The 24,863-nt window shown below is 39.3% G+C and overlaps 1 protein-coding gene across 1 annotated transcript; it reads right to left on the bottom strand.

Annotated features, from left to right (window-relative positions):
• Positions 1 to 14,046: 14,046 nt before the first annotated feature.
• Positions 14,047 to 24,289, bottom strand: LOC139945521 (ileal sodium/bile acid cotransporter-like). Its single transcript, XM_071942896.1, has 2 exons — positions 24,170 to 24,289; positions 14,047 to 19,711 (listed from the first exon to the last, which is right to left on the bottom strand). Exon 2 carries the CDS (start codon positions 19,691 to 19,693, stop codon positions 18,221 to 18,223), a length of 1,473 nt encoding a protein of 490 aa, XP_071798997.1. The 5' UTR covers positions 19,694 to 19,711; positions 24,170 to 24,289; the 3' UTR covers positions 14,047 to 18,220.
• Between the last annotated feature and the right edge of the window lie 574 nt (positions 24,290 to 24,863).

Below are 24,863 nucleotides of genomic sequence, written 5' to 3'. Positions count from 1 at the left end.
ACCCCTCCCAAGCTCACGGCGAGACCCGCAAGCTGGGAGTTCATAGCCACCGGGATTACACCTCCAGCCCCCACGAGACACGGCATGTGCGGTACGTGATATGCCCCAAGGCTTACGTTCCGATTGCTCCACGCCGTGGGGCCATATAACAAGCTTTCGTTACACGGACTCTCTGAATGCTAATCTTACGTTCGAATTTTGACCATTATTTACGATTTGTATCCATAATCTGAATACGTAGTCTTTTTTGTCATATTATACTCATGAATAATTGTAAACAAAAATATTTAAATTTGGTTCAGCGAATAAGCTTTTTTACGGCTCGAAGTAAAACTGACTCGGAAGGTCACGTAATTATTCTAACCACTTTTGTGTACAAACTATCACGCGACTCTACGGTATTTTGAAAAATGCTCAAAAACGGCTTAATTTTATGATTTTCTTTAGTGACTGCTCTTCTCCATTCCTGGCAGACCTTTGAAGTCATAGATTAGTCTATTTTGTAGCCCAAATAGCCCAATTCAACCGGTGTGCCCCTTTAAGCATGCGCATCTTATTTCCGAGAAAAATGGACTTTACCTGGTGAAAGTCTGCTGCCACCAAGCGGCCCAAAAGTCTCCCATTGTTTACTGTTTACCAATTAACGAACTTAATCAATTGTTCATGTCACTGAATTTAAGTTATTGGGCAGTTGAATAAGTAATTTGCATACATTTTCCCCAGAATTGTTTTTACAATTAGTGCAGCTGCAACTCAAGCTTAACTGTCGTCCATCTGTAAAAACAGCGCCACGTGGCAAAATAAAAACAAAAACCCGATTAAAAATTTAAAACAGAATAACCAATCAGGATGCAGAAATACAGACTGCCACTTTCTGCTCTTGCATGGACCCTGATTTAAAAAATATATATTTCTGATTATGTTTATCTTTATACAATCCGTTTTACTGTTGAGTTTAAAGGTAGTGGACATTATTGGTAGTTACCCAAACTAATTATTATCATAAAACCTTTCTTGATTACGAGTATGATTGATAGTATAAAACATTGTGAGAAACAGCTCCCTCTGAAGTGACGTAGTTTTCGAGAAAAAAAGTATTTTTCCACCAATTTGATTTCGAGACCTCAGTTTAGAATTTGAGGTCTCGAAATCAAGCATCTGAAAAGCACACAACTTTGTGCGACAAGGGCGTTTTCTTTCATTAGTTTCTCGCAACTTCGATGACCGATTGAGCTCAAATTTTAACAGGTTTGTTGTTTTATGGATATGTTGAGATACACCAACTGTGAAGACTAGCCTTTGACAATTACTAATAGTGTCCGAGTTCAGTGTCTTTAAGAAGTAAGTTTAAGTTTTGACTCCACACAAACAGGAACTGGCTGTACGATAAAGTGTGAACACACTGCGACAGTTATGTTTCAGACCACTGTTTAAGGTGATTGGTTGTGACTGGTGATCATCGTAGCATGCTGTGTTGAAGCGATAGGCTTAATCTCTACCTTAATGCCCGCCAATTTTATATTAATGCCGGTAAAAATGTCAAGGAACGGCTGTAGAAATTCTCAACACAAACTACTTTTATTCACGTTGTCAATAAGCAGCGGCATTTCCGGAAGTTACAATGTTTTTGTGCGCGCAATAAACCTTCATCATTCTATACACTACTGCAACATTGTCTAGGCACGCGACAACAATAGCAAACCTCAGTTTTTGTCTACTTAAGAGAGCCATTCGTTTATACATTTTCACTCATTCTCAAGAGCCCTATGCTGCCCTCTTCAAACAACTTGCCACTCTCACTCCAAGTAACTAAGCCAATCAAAACTATGCTTACCAGAATAAGGTTACCGGCTAAACTACCATGTCACCTGTACAATTTGTGACTGGTATCCTAGTCAGTTCTGTTTAGCAGACATTTGTTAAGCAATATTTTCTGCTAAAGTAAGGTTACCGGCTAAACTACCATGTCACCTGTACAATTTGTGACTGGTATCCTAGTCAGTTCTGTTTAGCAGACATTTGTTAAGCAATATTTTCTGCTAAAGTATCTTTATGAAATAGGGCCCTGCATGTATATATTATTTACTATTACTAACAATCTCCACTCTAGTATAACACGAAAGTGTAAGGCCGCCAGGGCTACAGGCATTCTTCGCTTATTTATAAAGCCATCGCAGAAATTTGGCGCTTGCATAGTGAGCGGAGAATGGTGATCGTAAGCGAAGAAATCAGCGGTAAGCATGGCCATGAAATTTAGCCCAGGTCTTGACTTAATCTTTGTTGTTCCTTTCACTTGGACTATGTACTCCAGCAACACTCTTCGTTTGTACATTATGTGAATTTAGAACATTTTATTCATTACTGATTATAGTTCTCTGGAAAAAAAAATGTTGTGTTTTTCAGCAAGAAGTTCAGAGTGTTTATACAATTATACAGTTTTAAATTTACACCGCATAGGATACGAATAAACTGTGCACCTTCACTGGGGAAAAACTGTCAATATCAGTATCACTTAAATATGTTTTGACACTAAGGATATGTGAAGTTGCAACTGTGGCACAGTGAGGTGTCTATGCTTGATTTGTAGACAGCGGGAGGGAGGTGTAGATGGCGTCTATCTAGTAATTCCATATACCCACATCATTCTCGCAATGGTTCAACCATACACCTGCTTCAACGTATCACTTGTTTCTAGAGAACCGACTGATATGATTTTGCTCCTGCCAATGCTACCCGTAATGTGCTACCAAATCAGCTAATTGACAACATCTCCAGGAGTCCAACTTTTTAGCAAGGAAATGTCATGATTTATTCCTGAATGGTTGGTAGACAGAATCAAGCTTTCGAACGCACACAACGTGACAATCCTGACTCTTGCGTGGAAATATACTTATCATTGACGATGCAATACAATCAGAGTTCTCTATAAATCAAACTTCCATCTTTGAGTTAATTTCAAACAACTACCATGGAAATTCGTGTATTGATCATCGGTTATGGATTTACTGTCATGTTTTTGTTCAGTATTTTAGAAGCTTCAACCGTAGATGAAAATCGCAAGTGCACCCGGTACTTCTACACAGAAACTGTCCGACATCCAAAGAAGGATTGCAACGAAAAGGTATTGTAACTTTTGTTTTGTAAACTGATATGCATGTGTATACCCGATCAAGAGTAATATTTAACCCTAGGCAGTGGACACTATTGGTAATTACTCAAAATAACTATTAGCATAAAACCTTACTTGGTAACGAGTAATGGGGAGAGGTTGATAGTTTAAAACAGTGTGAGAAACGGCTCCCTCTGAAGTAATGGAGTTTTCGAGAACGAAGTTATTTTCCACGAACTTGATTTTGAGACCTCAGAATTAGATTTTGAGTTCTGGAAGTCAAGCATCTGAAAGCACACAACTTCGTGTGACAAGGTTTTTTCTTTCATAGTTATCTCGCAACTGCGACAACCGATTGAGCTCAAATTTTCACGGGTTTGTTATCTTGTGCATATCTTGAGATACACCAATTGAGAAGACGAGTCTTTGACAATTACCAATAGTGTCCACTGTCTTTAAGTAATGTTTAGCCTCCGAGAAAACCTCTGCTATTGGGTCAGAACATCAGGCCATGAATAGCATTTTTAATATTATTCTTATTTGATGAAAACTTTACTCTTCAAGTGTTTTTTATTTCATTTTATGAACCCCTTTTGAGACCCACACAGACACATACATCGGTAATGGCTTGATTAAACCCACAGCAAGCTGCAGCTAATGAGCATAATAATAATAGAGCCATGTAACTTCGTTATAAGATAAAGTGAGAGATATCCCGTTGGTGGTTGTCTCTTGGCCACCATTCCAACAAGAGAAACATCTCTGTCAGATTTGAGCTGTTGGGATAAATCTTAACAAATTAGTTGTGTCTTCAGCAGTTTGTTGAACACGAGTAAGGGCTATGTAATAACCAAACGAAACATAGCAGCCTTGGTACAGAGGGTTGGGGTGAGAGAGTTTCAACCTTTTATGTATTAAAGTAAGCCTTTTAAAGGATTTGGGTACATTTTTTAAAATGTCCATTGATTTACATTAAGCTTACAGGGTTTGAAGATAATGATGGTGGAAAGCTTCCCTTCAAATATTACTTACTGAGGTGCTGTAGTTTTTGAGAAATGAGTAAAACAATGTCATGAAAATACGTTTGTAAATGCTTAAAATTATTTTCGTCTCATGAGACGAAAATTATTTTCATGCCATTGTTTTACTCATTTCTCAAAAACTATTATCTTCAAACTGTGTAAGTTTGTGTAAATCTGTGGACATTGTGTTTTTTGTCCTACAAAAAGTACATACACCCTTTAAAGTTGTCCATGTTTAGGGTTAGGGTTATGGTCAGGGTGAGGGTTAAGGTTAGGGTTGGGTTGGGGTTAGGGTTAGGGTTATATGGTTAGGGTTAGAGTTAGGGTTAGGGTTAGGTAAGGTTATGGTTTGGGTTTGGGTTAGAGTTAGGTTTAGGCTTATGGTTAGGGTTAGTGTTATGTTAGGTAAAGGATATGACAATTAAAATAATGCAACCAATTATAGATTAAAGATACTATATAGACACTATTGGTAATGTCAAAGACAAGTCTTTTCTCACTCGTTGTATCTTAACATATGCATAAAAACAATCCTGTAAGATTTGAGCTCAATCAGTCGTCGAAGCTACGAAATAATAATAAAAGATAAAAACTTCATTGTCCCACAAAGTTGTGTGCTTTCAGATGCTTGATTTCGGGACCTCCAAATCTAATTCTGAGGTCTCGAAATCAATTTCGTGGTAAATTACTTATTTCTCGAAAGTATGTTAGTTCAGAGGGAACCGTTTCTCAATATGGTTTGTACTCAACAGCTCTCCATTGCTTGTAACCAAGTACTTTTTAATGCTAACATTTATTTTGAGTAATTACCAATAATGTCAACTGCCTTTAAACGACTGGAGGATATTGCAACAATAATAGATTAGTATTATCTCCGTTCCAGGTTGTCTTGATGTCGAGATGTGCTGGCCGATGTGAGTTGATGTCATCAGCTGATCCAGTCATTGGTTTCCGTAGTATTCTCAAACACCCCTTTACTTATCGATGTAGTAGTTGTCAGGATCAAAGCTCAATGATGAAGGCAGTTCGATTGCGGTGTAGAAATGATGAGAGGGTTTATGCTGTATACCGCTACATACTACAATGTCGCTGTTCAGCATGCAAGATTGGATTACATCGCCGTTCTGGCTCAACGGTCATTATTTACAACATTGTTTTACTTCTTCTATATACTTATTAATTCACATTCCGTTTAAAGACACTGGACACTATTGGTAATTGTCAAAGTTTTCTCAACATGTGCATCAAATAACAAACCTGTGAAAATTTGAGCTCAATCGGTCGTCGAAGTTGCGAGATAATAATGAAAGAAAAAACACTCTTGTCACACGAAGGTGAGTGCATTCGGATTCTTTATTTCAAGAGGGAGCCGTTTCTCACAATGTTTAATACTATCAACAGCTTCCCAATATTCGTTACCAGGTGAGGTGTTATGCAAGTAATTATTTTGAGTAATTACCAAAAGTGTCCACTGCCTTTACATAACTCGTGATACAAATATTATGGAGGAATGTTAAAAAATTACAAAGAACGGGCTGTTGAAATTTTAAAACCAAAAGTATTACAACATGTTATATACATGTTTCTAACATACCATATCGTCAGTGTGAAGTAAGAGAGTTTGATACCCCAACTTCTCTTTGTGTTCTCTTTAACTTTACAAATCCTGAAGACCTGAACATGAGCAATACAATTTTGTTGTTATTTATTTCTTTTGCGATCATTAATGTCATCAACCCTGAAACACGCATTGAACCAGCCTGACTACCATTACATTATACATAACCACTGGTCATGAGTTGTTATGTTAAAGGTAGTGGACACTATTGGTAATTACTCAAAATAATTATTAGCATAAAACCTTACTTAAATACAAGTAATGGGGAGAGGTTGAATGTATAAAACATTGTCAGAAACAGCTCCCTCTGAAGTGACGTAGTTTCCGAGAAAGAAGTAATTTTCGACGAATTTGATTTCGAGACCAATTTAAGAATTTGAGGTCTCGAAATCAAGCATCAGAAAGCACACAACTTGGTGACACAAGGTTTTTTTCTTCTTTCATTATTATCTCGCAAATTCGACGACCGATTGAGCTCAAATTTTCACAGATTTGTTATTTTATGCATCTTTTGAGATTCACCAACTGTGAAGACTAGTCTTTGACAATTACCAATAGTGTCCACTGTCTTTAATCGAAAAATGCAAATGTCGAGAAACCTCGTCGGAGGTCCATTGTTGGTTTATTGAGTTTCACTTTTCTTTTCGAAATCATACTCAAATGTTATGTACTTTTCGTTACATTACACTGTCTTGTAGGTCAAGATACAAAGGAACTGAAGTACAAGACACTGTGGCATGGAGTTACTTACGGAGTGAAGGGCAACACCGCCCCAGAAGATACAACAAGGAATCATCCACTGCGAATTCATCACGAAAACCGTACAACAATTGGGCAACAATTAGGCCATGGGCCGAAAGTCAAAAAGTCCTCTAGATATAGGAGAATGCTGCAGCCCCAAGGGTGAAGGGAGATGTATTCATCAAAATGTAGGGAACTGTGGCCTCTTCAAGGAAAACAACAACATTGTTCTACTTAAAATAATGGTTAAAGGCAGTGGACACTATTGGTAATCACTCAAAATAATAATCAGCATAAAACCTTACTTGCTAAAAAGTAATGGGGAGAGGTTGATAGTATAAAACATTGTGAAGAACGGCTCCCTCTGAAGTGACGTAGTTTTTGAAAAAGAAGTAATTTTCCACGAATTTGATTTCGGGACCTCAAGTTTAGAATTTGAGGTCTCGAAATCAAGCATCTGAAAGCACACAACTTCGTGTGACAAGGGTTTTTTCTTACAAAGTTATCTCGCAACTCCGACGACCAATCGAGCTCAAGTTTTCACAGGTTTGTTATTTTATCCATATGTTGAGATACACTAAGTGAGAAGACTGGTCTTTGGCAATTACCAATAGTGTCCATTGTCTTTAATGAGCGAGAAATCAAAGACGGCGGCAATAATTCAAGATGGAGGCCATTTATTTTATTTGTTTGTAAAAATGTGGTAGTGAACATATAACCTGGAAAAATGGAACACTAGGAGATTTACTAAATAAAATTGAATTTCTGATAAATATCGCTCTGGGGAACTCGCTTGCAATGAGAAGTGTAAATCTAAAATCGAGTGACGATAAGAACGCGAGGCAATTTGATAAAAAAAAGAAACAATGACCACTGACTTTTAGGAACAAGGAAAAATTGTATTCATTTGATCCACTCAAAACTCACATAGAAATCGTATGGGGAAGAACCTAAATAATTCCATTAAATTCAACTGGAAATCCTTTCTAAAAATAGATTCAACAATCAACAAATCTTAAATCTGTTTTCACCAAGTACTAAAAAATAGATCCAGCACTATCGTGAAACTAATGAGTTGACTGTACTTGAAATTAACAGTGGTTTTGAATTGAATATAAAACTAATAAAAACCCAACAGAATTTAACTAGAGGATAGGCTAGTAATAAAAACAAAAAATTATATGAAAAACCTAAACCAACAAAAACCAACACAAACACACTGAAATTAACAGCTTTATACAGAAATGTTGAGAGCTTGCATGCAAATTATCTGGAAGGATTTCACAAGAACATGGAAAGTGACTATTTATCAACTTAAATGCATGCTTTACCAATTAATAATCAACCAAGTATGTACGTATATATGTGCGGCCGTTGCAGGAGATGTAATTTTGTCACGTGAAAATTTTAAGTAGTTAGTTTATGACCTGGTGTAATATGATTTAAAAATGGCCAAAACCAGAAAGACATGCGGGATAGGGGTGGGGGATGATGTGCCCCCATTAGGCCCTGGGTAGCCACGCCCACCCCCCTCCCCCCAAAAAAAAAAAAAATAATAAATAAATAAAAAATTACAATCTCAATAATTGAAACCGTCATCACAGTTACAAATGTATAACTCTTCTACATTATCATGAGATAGAAAACCTGTTGTGATGTACAATTTAACAAAGTATGTTTGAGGGAAATGTAGATGATGGAAGAGGGGTTTCAGCCCCCACCCCCACCCACCCCCGTTCTGAACAACTTTCCTGTGGAGGCATGCACGATTCGCATTTTGGTCGAAAAGTGACGGCATAATTTGACAAAGAATCGTCGATTACCGCCAAAATATAACAGTGACGGAGTTCAAATTTTCACCAGCACACTCGGGTGGGGTCTTAGACTTGTGGTCAAGTCGACTCCTCAATCGGGGAGCCATCAGTTCGCGCGAGAGCAGTGATTTTGCAAGAACACTATCTCAGCGCGTGGGGCCGATTGAACGACTTGTCCACAAGTCTAGTGGGGGTCTCCGCAAGAAGTAATCACGCTAATTCGGCTTTTCGGGGTGGCTCGAAAATTAAAAAGTTTCTTCACAGAGATCACCCTAGGCAATCAGTAACGTACGTAGTATGATGTTGCTTTTTGTTTTTTATTCCCCTTTTTGCTTGCGAATTTTATATAGTTATTGTATATAATATTGTTGTTCTCTTAATGATTTCCTTTTAACCTTTTATATGTTGTATCATAGTTGCAATTCAGTTGTATGCTGTGATGGCTATTGTTAATAAACCTTTTATCTATCAATCTATTTATAACAGCAATCCGGTTTTTTTTTCTAAAAACGAAAACCAACCCACCAACCACTGTTTCGATGTCAAACCCGTCCAATCAATGCCAATACGTTACAAGGTACCACATCCTTCATATACCCGCGAACGGGATTTTATATAACAAATTCCTCTGAAATTATGGTTCAGTACCACAAAGCATCTTATAAAATAGGAAAAAACAAGCAAAAACTACCCCCGTTCACACAGGGACAAAACAGAAATACTTGCTCAACATACCAGAAAACCAAAACAGCCCCCCCCCCCCACACACACACACCAACCCGTGACATATATTTCCTGTTTTGCAACTGGAAGGAAACAAATAACCTGGCTCAAACCCACATGGACAACTCATTGCGTTTTTTAGAAATGGAATAAATGTTTTATTTTCTCATTTCTCCACATTTGTAAAGAAAACAACGACAGTTTCTTCAAGCAAACAAACACAAACTTGCCAAGGAATGAAGAAATATCACAATCAGTTTTCCCGCGCATCTTTTTGAAAGCCACCGGAACCACTGGACCACAAAACCCTCTATGTAAACACAAAGGAACCCCACAACCAATCAACTACTCGCAACCACATAAAGCTTGCCAACACCTGAGTGATCACGCCCACGTCCGCCCTGTTGGTAAATAAACACTGTCACCACGACCAATGGCACTGTCATCATGTCTACCAAACTTAGCAAGTTCCTGAAGCGCCACAGTAAAATCAACAATCTACCTTCAACTTCAATCCCGAAGATCCAGGATCCACCGTCTCCCGCATCCTCTTCAGCTTGCAGTGATGACACACAGTTTGACCGTCTGGTGAACTCCTTTGAAGCCCATTGCAGGGACATCACGGAAAAGATCGCATCCGATACCCCTGTAGCTCGATTAAGACTCTCTTTTGCGGTAGCAATATTCAAGGCACAAGAACTACGGACAGCCACGCAACTATTCAGTTACTTTACACGGCCCAGAACATCTGCGGACAAAGGTACCAAGAGGAAACGTGAGAGATAGAAACTCGTCAAACAAGCAAACTGGTCCTTTTCAGGACCAACCCATCTTCCATAGAGAGACATATCATTGAATTGCTAACTGTTATAAATGTTATTGCTATACATGTACTAAATGTACATGTATTTATTTTATGAGCAATAAACAAATTTCTCTTCTCTTCCATGCAGTGATGCAACTTTTCCAATTTAATCGGAAAACCGATTTTTTTCAATGTTTACAAGTGGGCCTAGTAAAAAAAAAAAAATTGCGACCCAAAGGGTGTGTCCAAAACGTCACCACAGTTTTTTTTTCCAGATTTATCAACGCGTGGTTGCATCTCTGATGACAAAAAAGTGTGATCATATCATATTTGCATAATGAGTGAGTAGATGGCCTAAGCTTTCGATCCAAGAGGCTTAAAACAAGTAATAACAAATACATATCCATTTACAGAAATAGAGAGGGGATAAGGATTAAGGGAATGATCCAGAAAGAAGCGGGAAAAATACAGGCAATCAAAGTTTCTATTTCAGAAACAATTGGTGGCTATGAACTAATAAGAGTAAAGTGGTGAGGACAAAGGATGTTTAGTATGAAAGGATAAGTTACTGGACCATAATGTGGTTCGGTAACAGTACAGGGCCGCACCAAAAGGTAGGATTGGAGAGCATCATGATGCAACTAACAATGGTCAATTAACAGAAAATAGCAAGATAAGAGGTAGGATGTTTTTAAAAATAGGTGTGAGCATCTCATATTAGCATTATATAGTATAGTAGTAGTATAAACAAACTTTCAGAAAGATAGGTTTATTGCAGTTATGAATTCTGAGACCCAATTATGTAACACGTTAAATGGGTTTACTACGGCCTTTAGCAGCCACATCCGGCTCCATGCGATAACGTCCTACTTTGCACCGCGTTTACACTAGATCCTCCTACACGGATCCAAGGAGGATCAGATCCCGAAAGCGAGATCAAGCATTTTTATGCCGCGTTCACACTCGCATTGATCTCGCATAGTCCAACGGAAGTTCAGTTCATCTGGCGGCAAAGGTTACTGTGCGAGGTCATTGATTGTGCGAGGCGCATGTTCCCTGAAATAACCGGAACTCGACGAAATTTCAGACACAAAACTGACCAAACTGACAATATCTATGTTATACTGTATAACAAATATATTTAAAAACAATTTGTTTGAATGCTAAAAAAATATGCTAACGTTAAATGATGGACGAAAAAAGGTCGGTACTGAAAATTCTGGAGGACGCAAAGCGAGTGAGTTATGCGATCGCTGTGATGTTGGTTACCATTTTTATGCCGCGTTCACACTCGCATTGATCTCGCATAGTCCAACGGAAGTTCAGTTCATCTGGCGGCAAAGGTTACTGTGCGAGGTCATTGATTGTGCGAGGCGCATGTTCCCTGAAATAACCGGAACTCGACGAAATTTCAGACACAAAACTGACCAAACTGACAATATCTATGTTATACTGTATAACAAATATATTTAAAAACAATTTGTTTGAATGCTAAAAAAATATGCTAACGTTAAATGATGGACGAAAAAAGGTCGGTACTGAAAATTCTGGAGGACGCAAAGCGAGTGAGTTATGCGATCGCTGTGATGTTGGTTACCATTGTCATACAAATTAGTCGGGCACCAGTTCACGATAGAGTGCACATGCATACAATCCCCATGTACATTACACCATGGAAGAAGGTTACACAGCGTTGGCCGGATGTAAGCAGCTGCGGGAGGTCGAATAGCCTATATTCCGTCTTTTCGGGACGGTAGGCACACTGGGGAAGACACATGGGGATTTTGTTTTTTTGATATTTTTTTAAAAAGTGGTTTGGGGACACTCCCTCCCACTCTTGTGAGATGTGCAAATCTATCGGCAATGCAGCATTCGGGTGTTAAGCTTTACGGCGTGGGATGGGGTCCGGGTCCTCGTAAAAGGCCCAGGAAATGTCACATCAACATAAATAAGTGCGTGTCTCCTCCCCCCCCCCCCACGAACAGTTCGTCATCGTAAGCACTGTATGTACTGTATATTATGTACTGTACTCGTTTATCACTGACGTCTTGGGACAAGACTTGTTCATGCCTGCCATCAGCGTGGTGAAGAATAGTTCGGGGAATATCTGACGATTTCGATCCGATTTCTACATTTTAGATTTTAAGCCCCCCAAAACATGAACAAAATCGGTTTCCGATTAAATCTGCATGGTAAGAGAAGTAGTAAAATATGCTATTTTAAATAACAGTTGACAACTCAATGATATGTCTCTCTATGGAAGATGGGTTGGTCCTGAAAAGGACCAGTTTGTTTGTATGACAAGTTTCTATGTCTCACGTTTCCTCTTGGTACCTTTGTCCGCAGATGTTCTGGGCCGTATAAAGTAACTGAATAGTTGCGTGGCTGTCCGTAGTTCTTGTGCCTTGAATTTTGCTACCAGCTCGCTTCTTGCAGACTTCATGGCCACCTCTATGCTCTCCTCGATCACTTGGGCTTGGTGCGTGTACTCATCAATGGCCAGCCTGACGAGTACCAAAGATGCCTTCGATGTAAGTCGATTCCAATCCTCTAAAAATGATGGTTGGAAAGTCATGCCTCGGTGTGGGTGTGGTGGCCTGGCTGTGTGCATGAAGTACGTCGGCGGCTTGTTGGTTTTGATCGACTTATTGAAGACTGATAATTGTGTTGTAATGTGACTTCTGGCGGCTGTGAGTTTGTTCACGAGTTCCGCCAGACGTTTTACAAAATTGAAATCAGTTTCAGAGAGTCTTAATCGAGGTACAGGGGTTTCGGATGCGATCTTGTCAATCATGTCCCTGCAATGGGCTTGAAAGGAGTTCACCAGACGGTCAAACTGTGTGTCATCACTGCCAGCTGAAGAGGATGCGGGAGACGGTGGATCCTGGATCTTCGGGCTTGAAGTTGAAGGTAGATTCTTGATTTTGCTGTGGCGCTTCAGGGACTTGCTAAGTTTGGTAGACATGATGACAGAGGTCAGTGGCGTTATTGTCGCGGTCAAAGTGTCTATGTACTAACAGTGCGGACGTGGGCTAGATCACTCAGGTGTGGGCATGCGTCAGGGGTTGATTGGATGTGGGATTCCTTTGTGTTCACAAAGAGGGTATTAATGTGGTGGTCTACTCTGGTTCGGGTGGGTCTCAAACAGATGCGCGGGAAACTGAAAGATATTCTGGAATCCATGGCAAGTTTGTGTTTGTTTGCTTGCTTGTAGATATAGTCGTGTTTCTCTTTCCAAATGTGGAGAAATGAGAAAATAAGATGTTCATTCCATTCTAAATACACGAAATGAGTTGTCCATGTGGGTTTGAACCACATTATTTGTTTCCTTCCGATTGCAAAACAGGAAAAAGTTGTCACAGGTTGGTGTGTTTGTGGGGGTTTGTTTCGGTTTTCTTGTATGTTTTGTTCTGTCCCTCCTGCAGATGTGTGAACGGGGTAGTTTTTGCTCCTGTATTAGCATTGATTTAACGGGTTTGACATTGAAACAGTGGGTGGTAGTTTGGTTTTCGTTTTTAGAAAGAGAAAATGACGGGTTGCTGTTTAGAAACATAGATAGATAAAAGGTGTTTTGACAATAGGCATCTTACAAAAGACTGAATTGCAACTATCTGGTGCAAAAGTGACGTCATAATTTGACCAAAAATCGTCGAATCACACAAGCAAATTAGGCTTTTCGGTGGCTCGAAAATTGAAAATGTATTCCCTGGGCGCATTTTGTTTCCCCGTACCACAAAAGAGCCAATACCCACACGCATAGGTATGGGCGCTTTTCCGGATGCGAGATTATTTTTCCTACGAACTTTTTGACACCACCAGACTCAGACTATCTGGCTCGTCATCCTTGCTATGATTTTTCTTCATTAGTACTGTGACGTGGTTCTACACTGTTTACCCTAAAGGCACAATCATGTCACTGGCGCAAAATTGTTCCACACATCACCAAGCTTTATCCATAGTAGCGCGATCGAGTGTCTTTCCTTTTGAGGGGGGCTTCTGATACTTATTCTGATTCTGATACTCGTAATGCTGTCAGAAAAACCTATATAACATAACCTGGTATAAACATGAACTCTTATAAAAGCTTAGACCATAGACACATCGGCTCATCAGTACATAGTGATTATTTTTTAATTTGTAAAACTTTGGGAATTACAACTTTTTGGTGCAAAAGTGACGTCATAATTTGACAATTTTTTTTCGATTACACCCAAAATATGATAGTAAAGGAGTTCAAATTTGCACCAGCATACTTAATGGGGTATCCGCATGAAGTAATCGCGTTAAAGACCCGGTCACACTGGCTTCGATAACGAGAGCGAAAACAAGGCTGATTACAAGGCACGCCCTCTATTGGTTGAATAAGCGTATTCTGCTTGGAGCAATTCAACCAATAGAATGCGTTCTTTTTGCGTCGTTATCGTTTTCGTTATCGCTGTAGTGTGACTCGGTCTTAATTCGGCTTTTCAGGATGGCTCGAAATTAATTATTGATTCCCCGTGCAGGGAAAAGCTTTCCTGTCAAGCCGGTCATGGTTCAGTCTCCCATACCAATTGCCAGACCTAGTTCAATGATCCTGAGGGTAAAGTTCTCCGCCCGACACGAATGGTTGCTACACCTTGTACAGGGCAAGTTGGGATCGGGCTCCTTCAAACAGACAAAGACTTGAAGGAGGTAAAAGACGCGCGATGGGACAATAACAACCTTATACGCATTATCTTTTAAATCTTATAATGTCATTTTATTTGAATTTGTAAAATACCATAAAAAATACTTCCTGAATTTGTTTTGATTTAAAGCTCATTCTATAAAAATTGATCCGTTATAAGACGTTTAATAGTTACTTTAATGCAAAAAGTAGGCCTTAACATGTGTACTTGTAAAATCTTTATATACTCCACCTTTTTATAGATGTTAATTAATCTGCATTAGCAGTTAAGAAAACTAGTTATATTATTAACCAATTAACCATACATCGTTGTGTGTTAAAATTTTGTATTCTCTCATCACTTTCCTGTGTCCTGTTGAAAAAAAAATACTCTCCAAATGCAAAAGAGTGAAAGGGCACTCTTTAAAGAGCCATATGAACGACAACTCAGTTTTGAGTAGTGTTACACTCTTTTTGATTGAATTTTGCAAGTTTTTAAGTTTTCCTGGATTGAAACCCCTCTAGAAGAGTGAACTAACCACCACTCTTTTTAAAGAGTCATTTGAGGGACAACTCGAAATGTAAAGAGTGGTGTTTTTCATTCTTTTACATTTAGGGAGCACGTCTCTCGCTACTATAGGTCTTGTGGAAAGACATCTGCTCGTCTGTAAAAGTCGTTGGTTCAAATCCTAACTGAGTAAAATGCATGTGGATTTTTTTTCAAAGGACCCGGGTCGGGGTATTTGTAAAACACAAATCATTTTTTCCACATTTTGTTCAAATTAAAATCAAGTAAAATGAGGTGTACTTGTACATGTTTATATCAAAGTCTCTTAGTTAGGGATTTCCAATCAATTACTACCTTTAAAAACATTTATATGCAAGGATTATTTCTGTTAGTACTCTTGATCTACTCTAACTATTGTCAAAGCATAATATACTCTCAATTGTAATAAAATGCACAGATAACAAGTAATATTTATATAAACTTCTACTTCCATTCTCAACCCATCCAAACTCAGCAGCAGGGGTGTTTGATTCTCCTGTACTTTAAAGACACTAGACAATATTGGTAACTGTAAAAGACCAGTCTTCTCACTTGGTGTATCTCAACATATGCAAAAAATAACAAACCTTTGACAATTTGAGCTCACTTGCGAGATAATAAGGAGAACCCTTGTAACACGAAGTTGTGTTCTTGATTTCGTGACCTCAAAATTTAACTCTGAGGTCTCAAAATCATGGAAAATTACTTCAGAGGGAGCCGTTTCTCGCAATTGTTAATACTATCAACCTCTCCCCATTACTCGTTACCAAGTAAGGTTTTATGCTAATAATTAATTAAAGGCAGTGGACACTGTTGGTAACAACTAAATAAATAATTATTATTAACATAACACTTTAATTGGTAACGAGAAATGACGAGCTGTTGATAGTATAAAACGGCTCCCTCTGAATTAAAGTAATTTTCGAGAAAGTGGTAATTTTCCACGAGTTTTCAAGACCTCAGAATTAGATTTTGAGGTCCCGAAATCAAGCATCTGAAAGTACACAACTATGGTGTGACATTTGAAACAAGAACAATTAAATGTTGTTCAAGCGAGTTTAGACAGATTGCCTTTGGATTCATGTACTACCTGTACATACATATCAATTATGTATTCATTATATGAAAGCCTTTGTGTATTAAATCATAATAATTTACTTTAACATAAACTATTTTTTTGAACTAATTTAAACCAATTTTGTTAATCGTATGGCTGTATTGATTTATACAATCACATCCTAATACTAGCGAGGTTTGGCAACACGTTACGCGAGCTGAAACGTGAACGTGAACGTCAAAAAACGTGTTTTTACTCTTGCTTTCTATGCAAGCACTCTTGCTTTGCTTTCTATATGCAAGCAATATCATTATCAACACATGGCTCTCACGTTTTGAATGTAAATGTACATAATTTTACTTGTTAGCAAGGAATTACTTCTGCATCTTTAAAGGCACTATTTTTGATAATTGTCAGAGACCAGTATTCTTGCTTGGCGTATTCCAACATATGCATAAAATAACAAACCTGTGAAAATTAGGGCTCAATATTGGTATTTGAAGAAGCAAGAAAATGATGAAAGAAAAAACACCCATGTTGTACAAATTAGCTTGCTTTCAGATAGGAATAAAAGACTTCTGGCCAGAAGTCTTGTATTATTTTGATGAGAAATTACCCATTTCTCAAAAACTACGTTACTTCAGAGGGAGTCGTTTGTCACAATGTTTTATATTATAAACAGCTCTCCGTTGCTCGAAGTAAATTGTTATGCTAATTTTTTATATGTTTTTAGCAATTACCAAACGTGTGCAGTGCCTAACAATATGATTAAGTGATTTTATAAAGCAGTTGACCATATACAAAGTTTTCAATTTGATATGAAAATGAACTCCTTATTAATTTCGTGGTTTTCTTATCTCGTTTCCTAGTGACCCTGAATCTATGACAACAAAGGGCACAGATCTAAATGATGCAAACTTTCTTATCAATTGTTTTCCACTTGGTTCCATTGCTAATGGTTTGGTGTCTCTATTTTGAACAATCTTAACTAAACATTTGTGGGATTTCTCCAGTTCAAACCAATAGAATATTATCACAATAGCCTTTGCTAATCGGGTTTTGATGTTGATTTTAAACTTCGAAGTGGAAAGTCAACAAGATTTACCCATTATATGTGAAATGAGTGGTCTAATTAAACTTTAAAAAAGCCACACCCACAGCTATAATATTTAATTATTAACTCATGAAGTCCACCTACACCATCGAAACCACACTTGTCATGTTATTTAGTTAGCTTTGCTTTGTTGTTCTTGTTGCTCTTCTTAAATGCATATTAGAGTCAATGGATTTTTTTATATTTGTATATCATCATCGTTATAGACCGTGTAAGTTTTATGTAAATCTGTGATCTTCACGATTTTTGTTTCTGACCAATTCTGTAATGTTCTTTTCAGAGGGATTACCAGTTTTATAACAAGTGACATTCTTGATTATGCAGTTTGTTTAACCCATATACACCGTGTGTGTTAGCACTGTACATACTCGGTACTTTCCCGAGTTGTGAAAACAAAATCACAGTCATATTACTCGGGTGGAATTCAAACCCATGACCTTTGCATTTTAGAGCAGTGTCTTACCAACTATTTAACATCTATTAAAGGCAGTGGACACTATTGGTAATTACTCATCTCTTGGTCAAGTTGCGATTGCATACAATAAATTTAATGTGATGAGAGGAAAATAGGGTTTACTCGGGTGAGCCCCTGCCAAGAGCGAATTGAACGATCACTCACCCTCTCGTGGTGACGTCATGCACCTCTGACCAGGGGCCAATTTCATAGAGCTGCTTAAGCAAAAAAGTTGCTTAAGCAAGAAAATAGCTCCCTTATTTTACACATGTTACTGGCCAAAATTTCCTGACACATACATTGCTTATGACTAGTATTAAGCTGTTGTTTACTTAGCATTACAATTGAGTGGAGTCTTGGCCGGTAATCTGATTTTACTAAGCAATGAATGTTTTCCTTCAGCACAATGTTTTGCTGAAGCAGCTCTATGAAATTGGGCCCTGCCCCCAAGTGATCCGTTCCACAGGCAGGGTACTAGGGGCTGACCCGGTGAGCCCCTGGAAGCTATTTGAACGCACCGGGGCAGACCGGGGTCGACCCAGGGAAGCTAATCGAACGTACTCATAGATTAAAGATCATGTGTGGTTGCTTCATTATCGTCAAACACTGGATTGACATGGGCTTGATCTGCTGGTTCATCATCAGGAAACTTTGTCTGGGAAGATTCTTCCTTCTTGGTGTCACCCTTAGCGCCTGCACCTTTCTCAACATCAACCTTCTTTTCATTCTTATCATCTTGCTCCACTAAATCATCTTCATCTTCCTTCTTTGGGCAGCAAACATATCTGATACCTACATAGCCTAAGGTAGCCACAGTACCTTCTAGCAGACTAATTAGGCTGATCATCAGAGCTACCCGACCAACAAGATCCGACTCTGGGCGAGGATAGAATAGATCCAACATGGTCTTAGCGAGAAGGCTGTTCTGTGCTCCCGTCTCTAAAGCCACAGTAATGACAGACTTCTTGGGGAGACAGGCTATCTTGGCTATCGACGCCCCCGCTATGACCCCTCCCACTGGGAGGAGAGCGGCAACAACCCATACCTGCCATGGTGACTGGAAGATGTAGAGCTGGGATGGAATCCCTAGGCCAAGAGCCAAGACGATGAGAACACCAGCAAACGGCTTCAAAAGCTTCTCACAAATCTTGCGGAACTTAATGAACTTATAGCAGAGACCCATTCCAATGCCGACGGGAATTATGAGGAGAATAAGCTGGATTATAAGATCTGTAAATGGAGTCTGGAGTTGAGAGTTATCGGAAACAATGGCTGATGCATAGATGAACAGATTAAGGGGCATCATACCAAGTGCCAAGACAGTAGAGAAAAAGGTCATGGTCAGACTTAAGACAAAATCACAGTCTAGGAGAAGACTGAAAATATTACTTAACCAACCACCCGGACACGTACCAACAAAAGTCAGACCAAGTGCCGTCTCGCTGTCCAAGGCAAAGATTTTAGTCAGGGCAAATGCCCAAAGGGGCATAAGGAAGAATTGCCCAAGCATACCAATCAAGATTCCCCATGGGGGTTTCATCTTGCTCCAAATGATCTTAGGTTGCATCTTGGCTCCCATAGTGACATAGGAGAGTACTAACCATGCAAGTATTAGGTATGTAAAGAGGGCGTCTAGGATGGTTGGTACCCGTAATACCTTCACTGGATACATCCCAATTGTCACTGGTGTTACATCGGATGAGTTTGTTAGAACAAGCTCTATGTCCTTTATACCAACAAACTTGCCATGCACGTGAACAGTGAATGTGAACGGTAGCTCATCGCTACTCAAGAGTTCGTTTTCAGTGGAGTTGACAACCTCGAATATGAATTCATCTGTAGATCTGACACTGAATTTTCCACTCTGTACTCCATCAAAGATGGTAATGTTCATGGGAAGTACTTGCCCTTCATCGACCAATAAGTAATCTTCTTCGTTGATGTGGCTAACATTAAAGGTGACTGCATCAGTTGATGGGATCAAGACGGTGAAAAGTAAAGCTCCGAAGACAGCAGAGGACAAAATGGAGTGCAACTTCATCTTGAATGCTTTGATAATCTGTACCAAAAAATAATAATCAATAAATTAAAACAAATCATAAGCCGCATTAACAAACATAGAATCATTTTTGGGGTTGAACAAAGAATTGACTAGAGTGGGATTTGAACCAACGACCTCCGGATTAACGTGATATCTGATATTGATATCTGAAACTAAAAGTCGCATCCAATTCGATAGCTCAGTTGATAGAGTGCCGGCACGTTAATCCGGAGGTCGGGTGGTTCGAATCCCACTCTAGTCAATTCTTTGTTCAACCCCCCCAAACTATCAACCTCTCCCCATTGCACGTTACCAAGTCAGGTTTTATGCTAATAAAATATTTTGATATTTCAGTGGCTTTTTAAATGTTGTGAGTATACAAAGCTTCTCCATGTGTCAAGTGAGAAACAAATTTTAAAACTGATTAGAAAATGGGCGGCGCGACAAAAGGTCTAATTAAAAAACCGCTCCGCAATACAACGAAAAACAGGCGTCACGACGGCAGTGCGCACTTACCGCGACGGCACAGGCAACGTGACGACACGAGTGACGCACTGCACATTTTGATCTCTATAATATAGAACACCAGTGTGGGATCCGGCGGGCGAATTAAAGAAGTTTCACAGGTGCACAGGAACACTTTGTTTTATAAGGCGGGGGGGGGGGGGTCTAAGAAGACAGTTATTGGTTGGTGCCTCCTCTGACTTTCTTGTTATGTTTTGAGGCAACTCAATTTGACACGGGTACACTTTGTTTTATAAAGGGGGGGGGGGGGGTGTGATTTGAGGTAACTCAATTTGTTTTCCCTCTTTCTCCCTACTTTAGGGGTTATTTTTAAGGTAAAAATGTTCGGGTTTTATTCATGTCGAAAAGACATAAGAAACTAAAGTGTGCGCAGTTTTAATTTTGAGAAAATAGAGTTAGCTGTTGCAAACAACTTACCAACCAAACGGACCGAGGGTATAAATGCAAAATATAGTTAATAGTTTTTATTTTGAGAAAGTTCAAACACTTCGTTATAATTTCCTTCCCACCGAAAACTAGTGGAGTGCATGACCCTCTGCTTGAGCTGCCCCAAATCAAACAGTGGCGTGTACAAATATCCCATCTTCTCTTGTGTATACGCCCTTGGAGTAAATTAGCAAAATACACAGATTCGATTTCTGAATCTCTCCATGGGAGTTTGCTGCAAGGTCACAATATTATTTACAAGTTATTTGTGAATGTAAGGCCGAATCCGATTTGGCGGCTACGGCTTGCGGCTGTTTCTACGGGTGTTGCTAAGGACGTCCTATACCTCACCGCATGGTGGCGCGGCATCTAGCCGCAGCCGTAGTTGTATGTAACCGATAATTCGGACACTGCCCTAGAATATGATGGTCCCCACCGCGCAGCCGACCCATCACACACATACTGCTCAAGGACCGTTTATATTATTGGCTGCTAGTTTATACCACGCTCTAACCAAACATAATAAATAACACAAAATATTGGTATCAGTGAAGACAATTTATAATGATTTACAACCTAAGATTTAACGATTCATTGCTTTATGTCCTTGACGAATCTGGGAGACTTTGAAGTGTTTGGTCAATAAAAGACTTGAGGTAGTGATATGTTGTCGTATAAGGTGATGCTACTTTATACTAGTCATAACTTTATTTCAGTAGTCAAGCTACTGGGCATACACATCATTGTTAAAGGGACACGTTGCCTTGGATCGGGCGAGTTGGTCTATGAACAGCGTTTGAAACCGTTTGTGGGCGAGTTGGTCTATGAACAGCTTTGAAATGTGCGAAAGGGTAATCAGCTTTATAGGCCCAGATTGCGGTTTCTTATACAAGTTTTATAAATCTTGACTTTTACTACCAAATCAGTAGCAAAAGTCCAAACCAATCACAAGCGACGGGGTCAGTGGGTCAGCATATATTGGGTGCGTTCGATTAGCTTTCCTGGGTCGACCCCGCGGTGCTCACTCGGGTGAGCCCTTGACAAGAGCTAATCGAACGATCACTCAGTCTCGTGACGACGTCATACACCTGGGGCCAGCCCCAAGTGATCCACTCCACAAGCAGGGCACTTGGGGCAGACCCGGGTGAGCCCCTGGAATGACGAATGAAGCTATTTGAACGTACCAGGGGCATGCAAACCGGGGTCGACCCAGGGAAGCTAATCGAACGCACTCTGATGGGCAAACAATAATCATCCAACTTGGATTCATTATAAAACGTTTTTGGGGGTTTGATGGTGAGCATTTATCAACAATTCGTAGCGGTAATTTAATTTCTACCTCCATTTCAGTTGAACAAAATCCATTCAGAGGATTATTACTTTGACAAATAAACGCACGTTTTTCCCCCTGCATGTATTGTTATTGAGGAGTGTTTGTTATGTTAAGTTTGTCCAAGGGATAAGTGTTTTTAGGATATAAGGCATTGCGTGGTGAGGTATCTATATATTATTTGGTTTGCGGTAACACCATGTGTATCTACTTTCCAGGTACTTTCGGATGTAGTTGGTATACAATGAACCGAACTTCAAAACGTTACATAAGACGTTAGCCGTCTATTCAACATATGCATAACATAACAAACCTGTGAAAAGTTGAGCTCGATTGGTCGTCGGAGTTGCGAGATAGCTATGAAAGAAAAAACACCCTTGTCACACGAAGTTGTGTGCTTTCAGATGCTTGATTTCGAGACCTCAAATTAATTCTAAATCAGAGGTCTCGAAATCAAATTCGTGGAAAATAACTTCTTTCTCGAAAACTATACGTTACTTCAGAGTGAGCCGTTTCTCACAAAGTTTTATACTATCAACAGCTCTCCATTGCTCGTTTACCAAGTAAGGTTTTATGCTAATACTTATTTTGAGTGATTACCAATAGTGTCCACTGCTTTTAATGTAAAAGAGTGAAAAAACACTTGTGTTGTCCACCGTATTACTCTTTCAAAGAGATGTAACACAACTACTCCTTTTAGAATGAAATACTGTACCTTTACCTCGATTTAGAGTGAAGTTCGTTCAAATTTCACTCAAAAAGAGTGACACGCGATTGACGTTCACTCCCAAGAGAGAAACTGACACGTCCACTCGGACAAGAGAGTGAAATTTCCACTCTTTTACATTAAGAGAGTACGTTATTTAGTGTCGACAAGCACTAAATTATCGCTGTTGAGAATACACTGACTTCAAGGGAAGGTACACCTTTGGTAGTTGTCAAAGATTAGTCTTCTCACTTGGTGTATCCCAACATAAGCATAAAATAACAAGCCTGTGAAAATTTGAGATCAATTTGGTCATCGGAGTTGCGAGAAAATTATGACAGAAACCGAAAAACACCCTTGTTGGACGAATTTGTGTACTTTCTGCAGATAGGAATAAAAGACTTCTAGCTAGAAGCCTTTTATTATTTCAGTGAGAAACTACCTCTCTCAAAATCTATGCTACTGCAGAGGGAGACGTTTCTCCCATTGTTGTATACTATCAACAGCTCGCCAATGCTCGTTACCAAGTCAGTTTTTAAGTTAATATTTGTTTTGAGTAATTACCAAACATGTACCTTCCCTTTAAAAACGTCAAGGTGTGACAGGGCCTTATTAACACCAGGTTATTATAGCTTCAGATCACAATTCCTTCAATGCTTTATCAAGACTAAGCACGAACCTCAGGGTGGTTGGTGTTTGGAACATGTAAGCGCGATTTTCAGAGTGTTTGTAAACAGTGTCCATTTTATTTATTCAGATTCAAATAATCATAAGAATGTATATCAGGTGTAGGCCTACTACTACCGAAGAAAGACCGAGTATGTGGCCGTGATGTGAGCCTATGCATATAATGGGTCAATTACAGTGGGAATCATTTACAAACCATCATCAGCAATTGATGGGATGCGGGTTAACTTTCCTGGAGAATTTTAGGGAGCGCACCATGTTCAGAGAACTACAAAAACCACTCTTTACTTATCTCCGAACCCAATTTATGTCAAACCAATATTAATGACGTTTCTTGCTGAGAAACGCCGCTCACCTTAGATGACAATTTGGGAAATGACAGTAAAGTATCTTTCTATACATTTTTCTTTGCATATTATCTGAATTATTAAACGTTCTTCTTCTTCTTCTTTCTTTCTAGAGCAGCCTTCATAATTAAGATAGTCGCACTGCCAGACACACCGGGCCGAACCCCTTCTCTTTGCGATAAGTGTGTACTGGGCTGGTTTACGTGCGTTGATGGTTCAAAAGCGTAATTGGTTTATTAAAAATTAACCAATTATATAAATAAATGCACAGACGCAGAATAAGGATAACTTTTCGGATATGGCGCCACCACTTTTTCTGCTTATTTTTTACACAAATGGATATAGACACTATATTACTTCATATCGAATGAAATAGTGAGTGGCGCCATATTATACGGAAACTTTTCCCAGAATAATTAAGAAAGAAATGACCATAGAAAGAAATGGAAATTTACCTGCTCTGCTGGCTTTACACGACCATCTCTCCGTTAACTCTCTCAATTTGTCGGTGTATGTACGGGCTCAGCTAACCTCAACAGTGACGATGTTCATGGTTTCAGGAGGGGTTTGGGAAGGCTGTGTATTTGTAAACACATTGTACGGGGCAGTACCCCCTCAACCAATCAACAACAGTTATACATATTTACACCGCCCAATAAAAGGCCTCATTTACAAAACAACATCAGTTATATAACCAGTCAATCCCCAATGCTTATTTTGATCCGTTGTTGAAGTATCGAATTCTTCCAAGGGGAGGCGGTTTCCTAGAGGTCATTCATTAAACCCTTTGTTATTGTGTCACGGTTTGGCGAGAATTGCGGCCATTCTCTGCCTGTGTGAATAGTGTGTAGTTTGTTGACCGCATGCTGCGGCACTGATCAAAGATAGTTGAATTTTAATTTGATTCAGTTCAGGTGGATTCCTTGGTGGTATCTTGGAGAAAGGACCGGTCCCTTCTTAATGGTGGTATAAACCATCTGGCTGTCACATTTGTCTCTTACCACACAAAAAGGGAATTATGTTATCCATGACATTGTGTATTGGTATGGTGGCCCTATTTTGACTAGTCTTGGTTCCAAGACCATTGGTGTTGCGCGGTCACACACAACCAACGTTCCGATTATGCACGGCAAAAACTGTCCACGCTTG

Source organism: Asterias amurensis, chromosome 12 (genome assembly GCF_032118995.1).
Source record: "Asterias amurensis chromosome 12, ASM3211899v1".
NCBI lineage: Eukaryota > Metazoa > Echinodermata > Asteroidea > Forcipulatida > Asteriidae > Asterias > Asterias amurensis.
Note: the sequence above shows the minus strand (reverse complement) of the source record. Positions and strands in the feature narration are given on the sequence as shown.

Bases quoted from the DNA above. Each gene is read 5' to 3' on its own strand.
- LOC139945521 (XM_071942896.1), bottom strand. From the start codon at position 19,693: ATGAAGTTGCACTCCATTTTGTCCTCTGCTGTCTTCGGAGCTTTACTT.